The sequence below is a fragment of the Aspergillus sclerotioniger genome (genome assembly GCF_003184525.1).
Source record: "Aspergillus sclerotioniger CBS 115572 chromosome Unknown BO94scaffold_7, whole genome shotgun sequence".
Classification (NCBI taxonomy): domain Eukaryota; kingdom Fungi; phylum Ascomycota; class Eurotiomycetes; order Eurotiales; family Aspergillaceae; genus Aspergillus; species Aspergillus sclerotioniger.
In genome coordinates this window covers 100,298-113,668 of record NW_020290997.1, presented here as the reverse complement: position 1 = coordinate 113,668, position 13,371 = coordinate 100,298, and the positions used below count along the sequence as shown (strand labels likewise).

The 13,371-nt window shown below is 52.5% G+C and overlaps 5 protein-coding genes across 5 annotated transcripts; 3 read left to right on the top strand and 2 right to left on the bottom strand.

The window, feature by feature from the left end:
* Nucleotides 1–483: 483 nt before the first annotated feature.
* Nucleotides 484–1,575, bottom strand: BO94DRAFT_583233 (uncharacterized protein; the record flags this gene model as incomplete). The annotated part of the gene is made up of 1 exon (XM_025615544.1): nucleotides 484–1,575. One exon carries the CDS (start codon nucleotides 1,573–1,575, stop codon nucleotides 484–486), a length of 1,092 nt encoding a protein of 363 aa, XP_025469752.1.
* Nucleotides 1,576–2,537: 962 nt separating this feature from the next.
* On the top strand, nucleotides 2,538–3,645 carry BO94DRAFT_460615 (oxidase ustYa family protein; the record flags this gene model as incomplete). Its single annotated transcript, XM_025607887.1, has 5 exons — nucleotides 2,538–2,805; nucleotides 2,882–3,013; nucleotides 3,075–3,205; nucleotides 3,255–3,354; nucleotides 3,404–3,645. 5 exons carry the CDS (start codon nucleotides 2,538–2,540, stop codon nucleotides 3,643–3,645), a joined length of 873 nt encoding a protein of 290 aa, XP_025469751.1.
* An 805-nt stretch (nucleotides 3,646–4,450) lies between these two features.
* BO94DRAFT_461072 (isopenicillin N synthase family dioxygenase) lies at nucleotides 4,451–5,613 on the top strand (the record flags this gene model as incomplete). The annotated part of the gene is made up of 4 exons (XM_025607912.1): nucleotides 4,451–4,484; nucleotides 4,536–4,721; nucleotides 4,774–5,148; nucleotides 5,207–5,613. The coding sequence occupies 4 exons, from the start codon at nucleotides 4,451–4,453 to the stop codon at nucleotides 5,611–5,613; spliced, it is 1,002 nt and encodes a 333-aa protein (XP_025469750.1).
* Nucleotides 5,614–6,893: 1,280 nt separating this feature from the next.
* On the top strand, nucleotides 6,894–8,404 carry BO94DRAFT_357902 (bZIP transcription factor). Its single transcript, XM_025607149.1, has one exon. The coding sequence runs from the start codon at nucleotides 7,124–7,126 to the stop codon at nucleotides 8,063–8,065; it is 942 nt and encodes a 313-aa protein (XP_025469749.1). The 5' UTR covers nucleotides 6,894–7,123; the 3' UTR covers nucleotides 8,066–8,404.
* Nucleotides 8,405–9,805: 1,401 nt separating this feature from the next.
* Nucleotides 9,806–11,897, bottom strand: BO94DRAFT_564190 (uncharacterized protein; the record flags this gene model as incomplete). The annotated part of the gene is made up of 6 exons (XM_025614401.1): nucleotides 11,610–11,897; nucleotides 11,300–11,540; nucleotides 11,094–11,249; nucleotides 10,808–11,043; nucleotides 10,722–10,762; nucleotides 9,806–10,676 (listed from the first exon to the last, which is right to left on the bottom strand). The coding sequence occupies exons 1-6, from the start codon at nucleotides 11,844–11,846 to the stop codon at nucleotides 9,806–9,808; spliced, it is 1,782 nt and encodes a 593-aa protein (XP_025469748.1). The 5' UTR covers nucleotides 11,847–11,897.
* Nucleotides 11,898–13,371: the final 1,474 nt, after the last annotated feature.

Here is a 13,371-nt window from a genome sequence, read left to right as displayed (position 1 = left end):
GTGGGAACGTCCAATGGCAGGCACCGATAAGGTTGTACGGAACGCATCCACGATGGGTCATGATGGGAACAGCTCCAGCAAGGGCATTGTGGTCAACACTCGAGACCAGATCGGTCGCGGGAGGATCAGCGATGGCCCAAAAGTCTGTATTATGGGGAAGCGGGTCAGCGATTTCTCGCTTCGATTCGCCCCTTCCAATAAGCGGCCGGTCATATCGCAGCGCTGACTCGAGTCCGATGATCGACTCACGGCATTCCTTTACCGGCTCAGTTTCTCGATGCCCTAACCGATACACAGAAGCCCTAGAACACTTCGAACACCTTTGAGAAAATCATCATCGCTGTATTACTCTAATCAGATAAATGCAATAGGTACACATGAACAACACATCTGACAGACTCTCATCCGCCATTCAGTAAGGCTTTGCCCCTCCAGGTCGTGTAACATCGTGCTACTGCCCCCCCTCATTTCCTCCACGTCATCTTAGTAGCTGCCGTACGACCCGTACTTGCCGTAGTTTCCATAGTTGCCATAGTTGCCGTATCCAGCAGGGGCGGTAGTGGTCGAGGCAGGCTCAGAGGTGCTTGAGGGCTCGCTCTCCTCGGGTTCGGCATCCCTCTTGTACGATCCGTAGCTGGCATAGTTGCCATAGTTGCCATAGTCACCGTAATTGCCGTAGTTGGCAGCGGTCGTGGTCGCGGTCTCGGTCGAAGTGGTCGCAGAAGCAGTGCTGCTCACCTCGGGCTCCTCATCACGCTTGTAGGCCTGGTAGTTGCCGTAGCTACCATAGTCGCCGTAGTCGCCATAACTGGCCGGGGCAGTTGTCGTGGTAGCAGGAGCCGAGCTGGTGGTCGTCGTATCTTCTTCACCATCGCGCTTGTAGGCCTCGTAGCTGCCATAGTTGCCGTAGTTGCCATAGTCACCATAGTCTCCGTAGCTGGCAGGCGCAGTGGTAGTAGGGGCAGCGGTGGACTCCGTACTAGAGCTCTCTGGTTCCTCCCCACGTTTGTATGCCTGGTAGCTGCCATAACTACCGTAGTCTCCATAGTTGCCGTAGTTGCCGTAACCTGCGGCGGTGGTGGTGGTGGTAGGGGCAGCAGTGGTCTCGGTGCTGGAGCTCTCAGGCTCATCGTCACGCTTGTAGGCTTGGTAACTGCCATAGCTGCCATAGTCCCCGTAGTTGCCATAGTTGCCATAGCCCGCAGCGGTAGTGGTGGGAGCTACGGTAGACTCGGTGCTAGAGCTTTCAGGCTCCTCGCCACGCTTGTAAGCCTGGTAACTTCCATAGCTACCGTAATCTCCGTAGTTACCGTAGTTCCCATAGCCAGCTGCGGTAGTGGTGGTAGGGGCAGCAGTGGACTCAGTGCTGGAGCTCTCAGGCTCCTCGTCACGCTTATAGGCCTCGTAGCTACCATAGTTGCCATAGTTGCCATAATCACCGTAGTTGCCGTAGTTGGCCGGGGCAGTGGTGGTGGTAGCCGGGGCAGAGTCGGTCTCTGTGGCAAGAGGGCGGGCAGAGACGGCGAGCAGGTTACTGCTCAGCACGAGCAGAATGCCCTTGGAAACAGAATGCATTATAAAGAACTGAATGGAGAGGTCGGATTAGAGTTTAGGAAATAATCTGCGATGTTCTCGAAGTGCTTGGGAATCATATCGAGATCGGGGATCGATGAGGCTGTATTTATAACTTCTTCCTCCTAGTTGGCCTCCAAAATCCATAATTAGCAGTCAGCGAGAGTCTTCCATCGTTGGGAAGGCATCTAGCCATGGCGTGCGGGCATGATTGGCCAAGTCTTGGATTGTGCCATCCGGTCGAGATGTTGAGTGGCCGAGGACGAGAACAGTCCAATCACGGCGACACCCCGAGAGACCCAGTGGCCTTCCGGTAGCCAGTGTTACATTCATCTGCCTCACGGACAGGCATCCTCCATTCCGAGATGGTGCACCCACTTCCCCCTCCGGGATGGAGTGGCTTGGAGGTTGACCTAGACCCATCGTGACCCGCCACTGGAGGGCTAAACTGGGATGACTGGGATGATAATTATAGCGTGCAGAGGATAAATGACGGTGAAGCCGGGTTTAATGACGGGAGTAAGGCATCTTTCCGTCATGTCTCAGTTGGAACCTCGGGTGGACCGGGGAAGATGTCCAGACTCCAGCTACGTCTCCAGCAGTCCTCCAGTCAGGCGGGCAGCGGGCTCGTGTTGGGGATCGCCGGCGATCCTCCACTGCAATGGGCTTCATTGGACGCCTGAATGAGACAAAGCTGCGGCTAAGCGGCGGATGTCTTAGTTGGAGCAAATAGCATCACCGCCACCATGAGCCTCTCCGCATTTGCACGAGCCCTGTCTCACCAACTCATTGGGTTGGGGTTCCACCCGTCACTTGGCCGGTTATTATTAGCAGCGGACCTCGCGGAGGCAAATGGCACCATCTGACCGGTCCAGAGGAACACCACAATAAACATCGGGGAGGAGCGCGTTTCCTCCGATTTCCAGTGAAGGTCAATTTTCTTTGAAAGTGCCAGCCTTGCGGTCATGAATTCTTCGCGCAACACCACTTCTTTTGACGACAAAATGCATTCCTCGGAGCGGTCGGACTCAACCGATCGAGAGCGACTTCTCGTGGACGAGGAAAATCCTCACTGGTCGCATGGCAAGGATAGCTGGAGATCGGGTCATGGACGATGGTTGAACATCCTCGCCGTCTTCTTCATTGCCGTATTGTCGTGCCTGGTGGGTGTGTTCATCGGCCACAACCAAGGTGGCTTAGACGAGGCGTGTACGCGGCGTGTCACCCAGCATTGTATGTTCTGACCTCAACCTTGCTCGGAGGGAGCAATCCGTCCTCCAGTCGGCGAATTGAACTAATGCGATCGCAGCGCCTGTCATCTCCCACGTCGGGCTCGACTATCACCGCGAACGATTCAACGGATCGCTCCTCAAAGAAAACATCTTCCGCCAGGATGCCAGCCCGGAGGTGGATGAAGCCTGGGCATCGATCGGTGCTAATTGTGGGTTCTTCTTTTTTATAGGGTTATACTTGTGGAAGCAACATGGCTAACCAGCTAACAGACCGAGCCATCCGCGTCCCAGCCGAGGAAGCCGAGAAATCGGGACTCGCCGCCGACCAGGTCAAGATCAGCGAGAAATACGGCGGTGGCTATCCTGCCAATGTTGAAGGATTGCACCATCTGCACTGCTTGGTATGTCAGATTGAGTCGGAAAGTATGTACAGCAACTGACATCCCCCAGAACCTGCTGCGCCAGTCGCTTTACTACAACTACGACTACTATCATGATCTTGGCACCGGCGCCTTCTCCAACAACGAATTCATCGTGCGACGTCACGTCAGTACGTTTCCCCTCATCTCCTCTGATGACACCGATACTGATCCAAACAGCACACTGTCTCGATATCCTCCGCCAGCAGCTGATGTGCAGCGTCGACGTCGGAGTCCTGGGCCAAGTCTGGGTTCACCCCGACCACCCCGAGCCATTCGTCGACTTCAACACGGAGCACAAGTGTCGCAACTTCGACGAGATCCGCGAGTGGGCGCAGCAGAACCAGCTGCCCGAGACAGTGCCCTCGGATTTCCTGCAACCCCCGAAGATGGGGGATCGGGTGTTTGAGGCTATTCCGTGAGAGTGATCTTTTGTATATAGAATGTAATTATAATGCCTTTACGCTAAGATTACTCTCTCCAACGGAGTAATTCCACGTAAGAAAACCCGGGGGGGCACGTCTGACTCGTATGAAAGGCTGTTCGAAACGACAAGCATGGAAGCCTACGGAATTGCCTCATGCGGGATTTGTACCCATGGACCACTCAAAGTCAATTAGGCTTCAAATCCCGACCTGCGAGGGAGGGCTGTAAGCTTGCGCAGGAGCTTGCGTGATTTGTGACTCGCATTAGTCCAAGGTTAACAGGGATTATTGCATGGCAAGCATCTCGTATCCAATGGTCGATCATTTGCTAGAGAAGGCCATTCACCCGCCATTGTGATATTCGTCTCACCTCCGACCAAATCCTCACAATCCGGAGATTCCGGATGGCGGGCGGGGGAAGTCTGGGTCCAGTGGCCGGTTAGGGCTGATGGATGCTACCTGGATCCGCTGCCCTTCCATGGGTGGCAGCTGGCAGAGATAGATGGCAGAAGGGTCAAAGAGAATCTGAACTCCTTGAAGAGGACTGTAATGATCGTATTAGAGTACGTCGAGTGTGTAGATCCCAATCAGATCTATCTGTAGCCAAAATGACTAGAAATCTTCTAGAAGCAGACGGTGTGCTGCAGACGTGCCCAAGCATCCTTCCTTCATCTCCCCGACTCGAGGATCAGGTGCCCCGCACCGATAAGGCTTATCCGCGACCGATTTCATCCATCCATGCCTTGCCTTCAATCCTGCTTCAGCATCAGACTCCTATTCTACAAATCAATCAATCTGAAGCATGAGTCTTGCTCCCCCTGTTATTGATTTCACCCGTAAGGATCCACTACAACCCGTCCGAGTGAGACATGAACTCACCATCGCAGCCTTCCACGCAGGCAGCAACCAAGACCGCCAGCGCCTGGTGGAAGAAATCCGCTCCGCGTGCGAAGAACTCGGCTTTTTCCAACTCCGCAACCATGGCATCTCCCCCGACCTCCAAACCGACATTCTAGAGCAGTCCAGAGACTTCTTCTCCCTGCCGGTGGAGATCAAGGAGAAATACGATAGGGGTGAGTCCTCGCGCAACCTCCCCAACCATGGCACCCTTAAGCTTTCAGGCAGACAATGACGGCTTCAACCGCGGATACGAACGTCTACGGGCCCAAAACTTCGAGAAGCGCGCCCACGGCGACCTCAAGGAGGGCTTCTTCCTCGGCCGCCATCTCCCGTTGGATGACCCCGACGTCCAGGCAGGCAAATTCGGCCAGGGACCCAACAAGTACCCGGCGGAAGTGACAGACCCGCTGCGCTTCCGAGACACGGTGGATCGCTACTACGGGGCCGTCTTGAATCTGGCTGTCAACCTCATGACTGTCATTGCGGAAATGGTGGGCCTGGATCCGGAGGCCTTGGATAGGTTCTGTGATAGGCCTATTGCGACCCTCCGCTTGCTGCACTATCCCCCTCAACCGCCTGATGCGTCCGAGTTGGAGAGAGGTGTGTATACCCCTCTTCCGCATTCGTCTATTTGAAACTGAGTTAAGTTTGGGGTTAGGAATTGGGGCACACAGTGACTTTGGTGCCATCACCATCTTATTGCAGGACTCCATCGGGGGATTGCAGGTTTGGGACCGCGCATCCAATGGATGGGTGGATGTGGTGCCGGTTCCCGGCGCGGTGGTGGTCAATACAGGCAATTTGATGATGCGCTGGACCAACGATCGCTACATCTCCAACCTTCACCGGGTCATTAACCGGTCGGGACTAGATCGCTACAGCATCCCGTTCTTTTTCGATGGGAATGCCGATTTCCTGGTCGAGTGCCTGGAGAGTTGTCGGGGGCCTGGCCAGAAAGCCAAGTATGGGCCAATCACGGTCAATGACTGGATGGTTGGTCGATATGCGGACACCTTTGGCGATGATGAAAAGGAGGGTGCGAAGGATCCAGTGGATTTACAATAGATGGTATGCTAGGATGCATGTTTTCTGTTGCTCGGTGTTCCTGTGTGTGCCAGTTGACGAAAGCAGATTGAAACAAGCTTCTCTTCCACAGACGCTCCCGCCATGGTATTTGAAATTTTCCAGTAAGTGCCATGTTTCCACGTACTCGTTGGCCATGGATGGGCAGCCCTGTCATTGCCTCTTCCGGCGTCACTGAGACAAGGGCCCCTTTGTTACCAGGGCCCTGCAGAGATTCCATGCTCAAGATTGGAAATACTATCGTGCAGCTGATCATCTCATCGATATCCTTCACGGGGGTCATGGCAAAGAGGTCTACAGCAGGTCAGTAGTCAATTCCCAGCCGGTATAGCCACATTATCTCGCCTGTATCGGCACAGTATCAAAGGCAAACACTGGCCCCGTTCATCAATCATTATCACGTTCCATGACCGGCTTTGCTCAACATGAACGGGATGCTCATGGCAATGGCAACGACCCCACGGTCGCTCGGAGGAGCAAGTCCCAGAAACACTACTGGATATCCTATTAACTACCACAATGAAGTTTGTATAGCGATGGTTCGTGGCGTTGGTGAGGTTATCCCCCCGAATGATGTGCGGGACCCCACGGCGGCGGTATCGGCCACATCTGTGCCCTAGCTGATGCTCCCTCCGGGTGAGGATGCGTCCGGAATCGGCGACCAGGAGGATTGTGTGAGGTCATTCAAAGCTTGCTTCGAATTATCCTGATGGGCAAAGTCAGACCATCATGGTGGATTTGTCATCATCGCGGTCGCATTGCAACTTGTCTGGCTGGACAGATGGTTCTCGATGGAACCGCCCACGGTCGGAAAAGGCATTGTCGGATGAAGGTAAACAAACAACAAACAACATCAACAGGCGCTCCCCTCGTGTCGTCAAGCATTGTGTTGTGTAACCTGGAAGACGAATAATCGGTTGAGACGGTCGAGGTCGAGGATGTCACCAGCGCCGAGTCAGTACCTGCCGGGACATCCGTGGAACCCGCCAGCATTAAGTTGGGAGCCGGGATCTGATCGACTCGAAACGTCATGCTGGAAGGGCCCGACTCCACCCAACCATCACTTCAATCCGGTTCCCAGTTGCTCCCCCCTCGGCGGCGCTTCTGAGAGGCGCGATCTTCTACCGGGCCAATTGGTGGCTACGTCAACACCTTGCCCCCAGCGGATCCCAGGCGCTTCCGCGCTCCTACTATGCTCCCCCCCCCAGCCCTCGTTCCCCAGCCGGATATAATATCCCTACGGTCTGACTGTCTCGAACGCCCGCCAGGTTGCCGATCCAGGATCCCACTGGTTTAACCTTATCGACCAACCGCTCAGTCCTCTTACTTACGGCGATTCACCGGACGGCCTGCTTTCCCCCAATCGCTGTCGCGTCCCCTATTCTGTTCCCCCAGACTATAAATACCAGGCTGGATCAACGCCAATTGCGCCCTTAATTGTCCGAGCCTTCCTTTACACCCTTTGATCCCTCTGCCAATTGATACTCCACTCATGGCCGACGTAAAAATGTCCGCCAACCTGAACCTGTGCGGTCCCTTGTCAGGCCCACCAGCCATCATTGGCCCCGACGAGACCTGGCCCGACTCCCTTCCTTTCTTCATGGACACGACCATTCCCCCGGAATATCTTTCCCTTCCCATGCTGCAGGAAAACAACAACCCATGGCTGTTCAATGGCAATGCCAGTGCCAATGCATTCTCGCCACCGGTGACCTGGCCCGCCTGCCCCGCTCCCCGAACCGACTCCACTGCTAGCTCCGAGGCCAGCTTCATCGCCCCCTGTCAGACCATCCACCGGCCCAGCGATGACGATCGAAAGTACTCCACGGCCCAGACTTTCACCTTTGCCCCCAGCCAAATCCCTACGCCCATGCACGAAATTACCTCCCGCGGCAGCATCAGCAGCACCCAATCCCGCTTCAGTATCTCCAGTTACAGCAGCGCCGACAGCCCCAGTCACAGCCGCCGAGGCAGCTCTCAGCGACCTGCTTCGCCAGGCTTCCAACACGACGACCGCGAGCGGCGCAAACGAGAGCGCTTCCTCGAGCGCAACCGCGTGGCCGCCAACAAATGTCGCAAGAAGAAGAAGGAACATGCCAAGCAGCTGGAGAGTCGATGCGAGACGGTTTCCAGGCAAAATACTCTACTGGAAAGTGAGGTGGATCACTTGAAGGGAGAGATTTTGAGTCTGAAGAACGAGCTGCTACGACACTCCCAGTGTGGAGATGATGGCATCAAGCGCCACCTGGCACGAATGGTGAAGCAGATCTCCCACAGATCCACTACGGCTGGGGATCGGAGGACAGACGATCTGTCGCGCACGGGGAGCCCGAACAAGGAGCATGGACTGCCCTTTGAGTTTCAGGATGTCCTGCACCTTGAGGGCTCTGGGGGGGGTGGCCCTGTGGAACAGGAGCGAATAGACCCTGATTGATTATTTGCCCGGGAGTGTTTCTTTGGACTGGATCCGTTGATGCTCTGTACACGGTGGGCTTTCATGATCGACCATGTCTGTAATGTGGAGTTGGGCTTTTTTCTTTTTCTCTTTTTTTTTATTTCTTCTTTATCGTCTTTCTACTTCTTCAATTCCTATTGGACTATATATATATCTATGACGCGACGGGAAGTTTCACCTTCCAGTGGCATGGCAGGGATGATGCAGGTGGCTAGCATATGCGGGGTGTTCCTGGTGTCTTTGGGGTCTGGTTGACGGTGGCGATAGAAGGTACAGAGGCAAAAAGCAAATTTAATTAATACACAGTACTATCTGAACAATCACTGGTCCTCCATCTTCGTACAATCAAACCAAAAGCGCTCGGGATTTGAACCCAAACTTCATATTACCCTTCCATCCACATCCGGTAAACTAAAAATTCATCCCCATGATTTACCCCGTAAACACTTAATCATCAAATCCATCACTCCTCTGGCTCATCTCCACTTCGAGAACCACCCTTCCGACCCGCCTCCCTGGCTTGGGGATCGATCCCCAGGTTCGAAACTGCCACTAGACGATTGCCCCCCTTGTGACCTGCTTCTCGGGTCCGTTATTCTCCAGACTGGAAGCTGCTACTGGAGGTGTGGGTGCCTTTGCGCTGCATTAGATTACACATAATCGGTATAAATTGATAACAAACACTCGTCCAAGATATGTCTTCGGCCAGGTCGCCCCAATTCGAAGTGTTGGACTGTGTTATGGATTGGGAGTTGGGAGAAGTTGAGAGAGTGAGGTTACCGGGGTGTTAGCAGGGTATTTATATTGTTATCTTGAGGTTGGATGACATGATCATTGCGAGTGATTGATGTCAGTTTTATTGATGGATACAGTCTGCTTTAGGATATTGTATGCGGGGTGCTTATTACGGTGAAGTCATTCTGGATCATTGGTTCTTTCTAGGGTTGGAAAGGAGGGGTTGACGGGTGTTTCTCTTATGGACTCTTTGGAATGAGGCTGGAAGGGGGAGATGGCCATTCTGATGGTTGTTGTTTCTGGTGGAGTTTGTTCTCTTCTTTGTAACTAGTATGGCACGAGATACAATAGTGATAGTATCTATGTTACCTCCTTGACTGTTCGAGAGAAGGAACAATGCCCACAATCCGACAAAGCCAGCTCTATACAGACAGACAAAAGAATATACGTTATACAAGCCTCACTCAATCATAACATAATTACCACACCAATGTAGCAGTTAGCAAATACTATGCTATGGTATGCACCCGATCTGCAGAAACGCGAATTGATCAATCAGATAATCCCTTGATAAACTGGGATGGGCACAATCATGACATCAGACCTACACACATCATCATTACCTCACCGGGTCCGTGCCCATCCTGGCAGCTCCAACGCCATTCACGGGGCCGGAAGGCTAATCGAACATTCCATGCCTGGGATCGCGGCTGCTGAGTGGCAGGGGCTTTTTGCCGAAGTGCGGATAGGTTGCTCCGACTCCACCAAGCGTTGAGCTCGGGTTCAGGGTTCTGCATAGCGCTGATGAAGGTTGGTCATCTATGCAATTGAATTTATGAAGTGGCATTTATCGGTCGCATATTCATCTCCGTACAGCACGTTGTTCTGGATGCTTATTGCCATATCAGCTGGTTCTCTCTGCGGTCTAGTGTCGATGGGGTTGTAGTCATGATGCCCTAGGGATGTTATGTAAGAAATCTAATATCATTGTGATATTCGAGCAAAGAAATGTTCTAATGTTTCCACCTCCTCCATGCTACCTATCCACGCAACATGCTGATCAGGACGACAGAGAACCAAACATCCGGTATCTCTTTCAATGCCGTATCCGTCATAGACATGGCCTAAATCCCAGCCCTCTGATCCATCGTCAGCAAACACCCTGGAGTAATCCCAGCCCCATATTTCATCGAATGGGTGAAACATATCCGGCAAATCCAAGAGGTTGATCGACGTCCTCGGGCTGGAATGCACCAGGATACTTTCTAGGGGACAACATCGGCCTGACCCTCGCGCTTTCTGCCATCGTGACAGATGAGGCTGATTGCTGAACTTGCCGGCAAAGCTATCCAGATTTCTCTGATTGTGAGGTTGACGCAAGTCGCCAGGGAATACCAACAGCCTCCAAGCACCATTGCTCGTGAATCTGCCTGCAAGCTGCAAACACACTCCATCGGCTTGGGCTACAACTGGATATGATGCCAGGCGCACGCCAACCTCGATATTCCTGGCGATCGATTGATTTCCATCATCGCCAGTAATCAGGTCATTCGGACCATAGGCGATTCCCACCCCCGTCATGAAATCCACGTACTTTCCACGAACACGTTCCACCCCTTCTGTGGTGGTTGTGTCTTGTTCATATGCCTCTACCAGCTCGGTATCCAGCCTCAGCAGTTCCTCTCCAACTGGCCGTCGTTCCAGATCGTATGTGTCGAGAATCCTTGGGGCAGCTGTCCCTGTGATGACTGATCCTATCTTCCACACCAGGTTATACGTATCCTGCATGGATACATTCATCCCCTGACCTGCTTTGGGAGAATGAGTATGTGCTGCATCACCAGCCAGGAAAACCCTGCATCTATCAGCATCTATCCCGGAATCAGAGAGACACACCGACCTATCGTGTGGTCTGTACGTCTCAACCAACCGCTGCCCTATCTACGCCATGTCAGTCTTCCACATTGCATTTCTCGATATGCTCACCTTATAAATCGACCACCAATTGCAGTGCTTATACGTCAACTTATAGGGCCTCATCGCGTTTCGTATGGAATCCACCAAATCATCGAGAGAGACCTCCGACCGATCCCTCCATTCGACATTGAGTTTCCCATCACCTTTGGGATACGTGTAAAACCGGACGAGCCGATTCTCCCTAGGCGCAGTCATGATGCTTCCATAATCTCCGGAATGTATCGCACAGGATTGACGAATGTCCGCTAATGCCATGATTAGTCAGTCATCTCCATTCATCCGACAAGCAACTCACGAAAATCACTAATCGGGACAATATCAACAACCCCCCAAGTGGAATCCCCCGAGCAGACCCGAACCGGCACCTTCAGCTGCTCTCGAGTCCAGCTATGTGCACCATCACACCCGATGATATATCGTGCCCGAATGACCTCCATCTCACCATTGACCCCTACCACACAATAAGCCAATCCGCGACCATAAAATCGTCATCATACATACCATCCTCCCCAACTCTCCTCACCCCAACCTCAACCGGATACTCATCCCCATCCCTCACCACCAACCCCTCAGCCCTAACCCCATACTCCACCTCCACCTTTCCCCCTCCCCCATTCCTCAAAAAATCCAAAACCGTCTGCTCCACCACCCCCTGATTCAACAACACCATATTAAACCTCTCCCCATCCCCCACCCTCGCCCGACTCCTCTTCTCCCTCTCAATCCCCCCGTGTATTGATTCCTCCCCTACCCCATATTAGCATCCCATATCACATTCCACTAATCAGCATTGGATAGTAAAAATAAATACCCAATAACACATCTCCGCATGCCGCACACCTTTCTGCACAATCGCATCCACCATCCCAAAACTCTCCAGGATCTCCAAACTCCGACTTTGGAGTCCGTCCGCGTGTCCCGTGGGTGTTCGACCGGGCCGTTTGTCGATGATTCGCGTCGTCATGTTGGGGTATTGGGTTGCCCAGGATGCGGCCATTAGGCCTGCGGGGCCGGCGCCGATTATGAGGAGGTCGGTTGTTGCGGCCATGGTTGGTTGGTGGTGGGTTGTGTCATGTCATGTTATTGATGGAGTGGTAGAGGTGAGGGTTATATTGATGGTTAAAGTGTTTGGGTATGTGTGGAAATGTGATGCTATATGTAGGTACTAGCTAGGTACCTGGATACGTAAGAGGCTCGCTCCCATGTAGGGTTGCAATTGAGTTTCCATTCGGCTACTACGGAATGCGCACGTCATGCTGCGTCACTGATGTTAGCCATAGGACTTTGTGGGGTAATTATTACCTACTATAGAATATCTGGAGAGATTTAAAATGGATTAAATTCGATTGGTTATGGGTGATGACTTCTCCCATTCATTTCCACGGGATATATTCCCCGTCTGCGGTTCACTTTATCATAATCACACAGCCAATAGGATCTCAAAGCCTCACTATTCACATACGCAGATCGCGATCGTAGGAATATTCCTCAGCTTAACCCCATCATCCAGTCATAGTAAAAATTAACAAAAACCAAGGGTATAATAACAATCCACCAAACTCAAACCAAGTCCAGATATCTCTTCAGAAACATCATCATCAAATCCACCCCTCTGCCTCACCATCACGCAAACCTCACAATAACCCCCACCACCGCCCCAACCGCCCCCCTATAAGCATCCCAATCACACAATAAACCAAACACCGTCGCCACGACCAATTCACCCAATGTAACTCGGTCGGTAACTGATACCCTTGGTTTGCAGGAGGTTTGGATTCGAGTTCCGGACCCATAGAGTAAGTGTTTGGTTGAGGAGAGGTCATATTGATAGTCCTAACAAGAGAATGGAGTTAGTGAATCAAGCACCAAATACATAACAAGAAAAAGAAACATACAGGCAAGTCTGCAGTCACTACGGTATCTTGTTGAGGAAGATGACATGGACTTGTCGGAAGGAATCATTCCCACGCGACGTCGTCAATTTATCACCTCAGGGCCTGAACACGAGCCCCATCCCCGCCCACGAAGGATCAAACCAGCAGGGGCTGTGCTGTGCCCTGCAGCCTTGGCTACTTGGCATCGTGTTTAACGTGCGCCATGTGGATGCCTTTATAGCGATGGGTGTTCTTGGCTTGAGCTATGGAGACACCGTTGTGGGTCAGGGTCTGGTTAGTGTCTTGGGGAGGGTGTGTATGACGTCTTTGGTTGAGGATCATATGGGAAGAGGGGGAGCTTACTATTTAGTGGAATTTGATTTGCGGAGGGTAGATGCAGTTTATGTTAGTGAGTATGGTAAGTGCATGGGGTGATTACTCGGTGCAGAGGAATTGGGGAGATGTGTTAGGGCTCTGGGTTGGGTGGTCAGACAACAGATACAACTAGTTAAACCAGATACCCTTGGGATCAGCATTCACATTTGACACAGACCAGAGGCCAGTGACTTATGTGTACCCACGCGGAAGGTCATTCCACGGTAAATTCCCAGCAGGTGTTCATTTCTTGATGCACGAAATCCCCACTGGACTAATATCACAATAAACACTACTAATCTCCCAGATCATACAAACATTCAT

Bases quoted from the DNA above. Each gene is read 5' to 3' on its own strand.
- BO94DRAFT_357902 (XM_025607149.1), top strand. From the start codon at position 7,124: ATGGCCGACGTAAAAATGTCCGCCAACCTGAACCTGTGCGGTCCCTTG.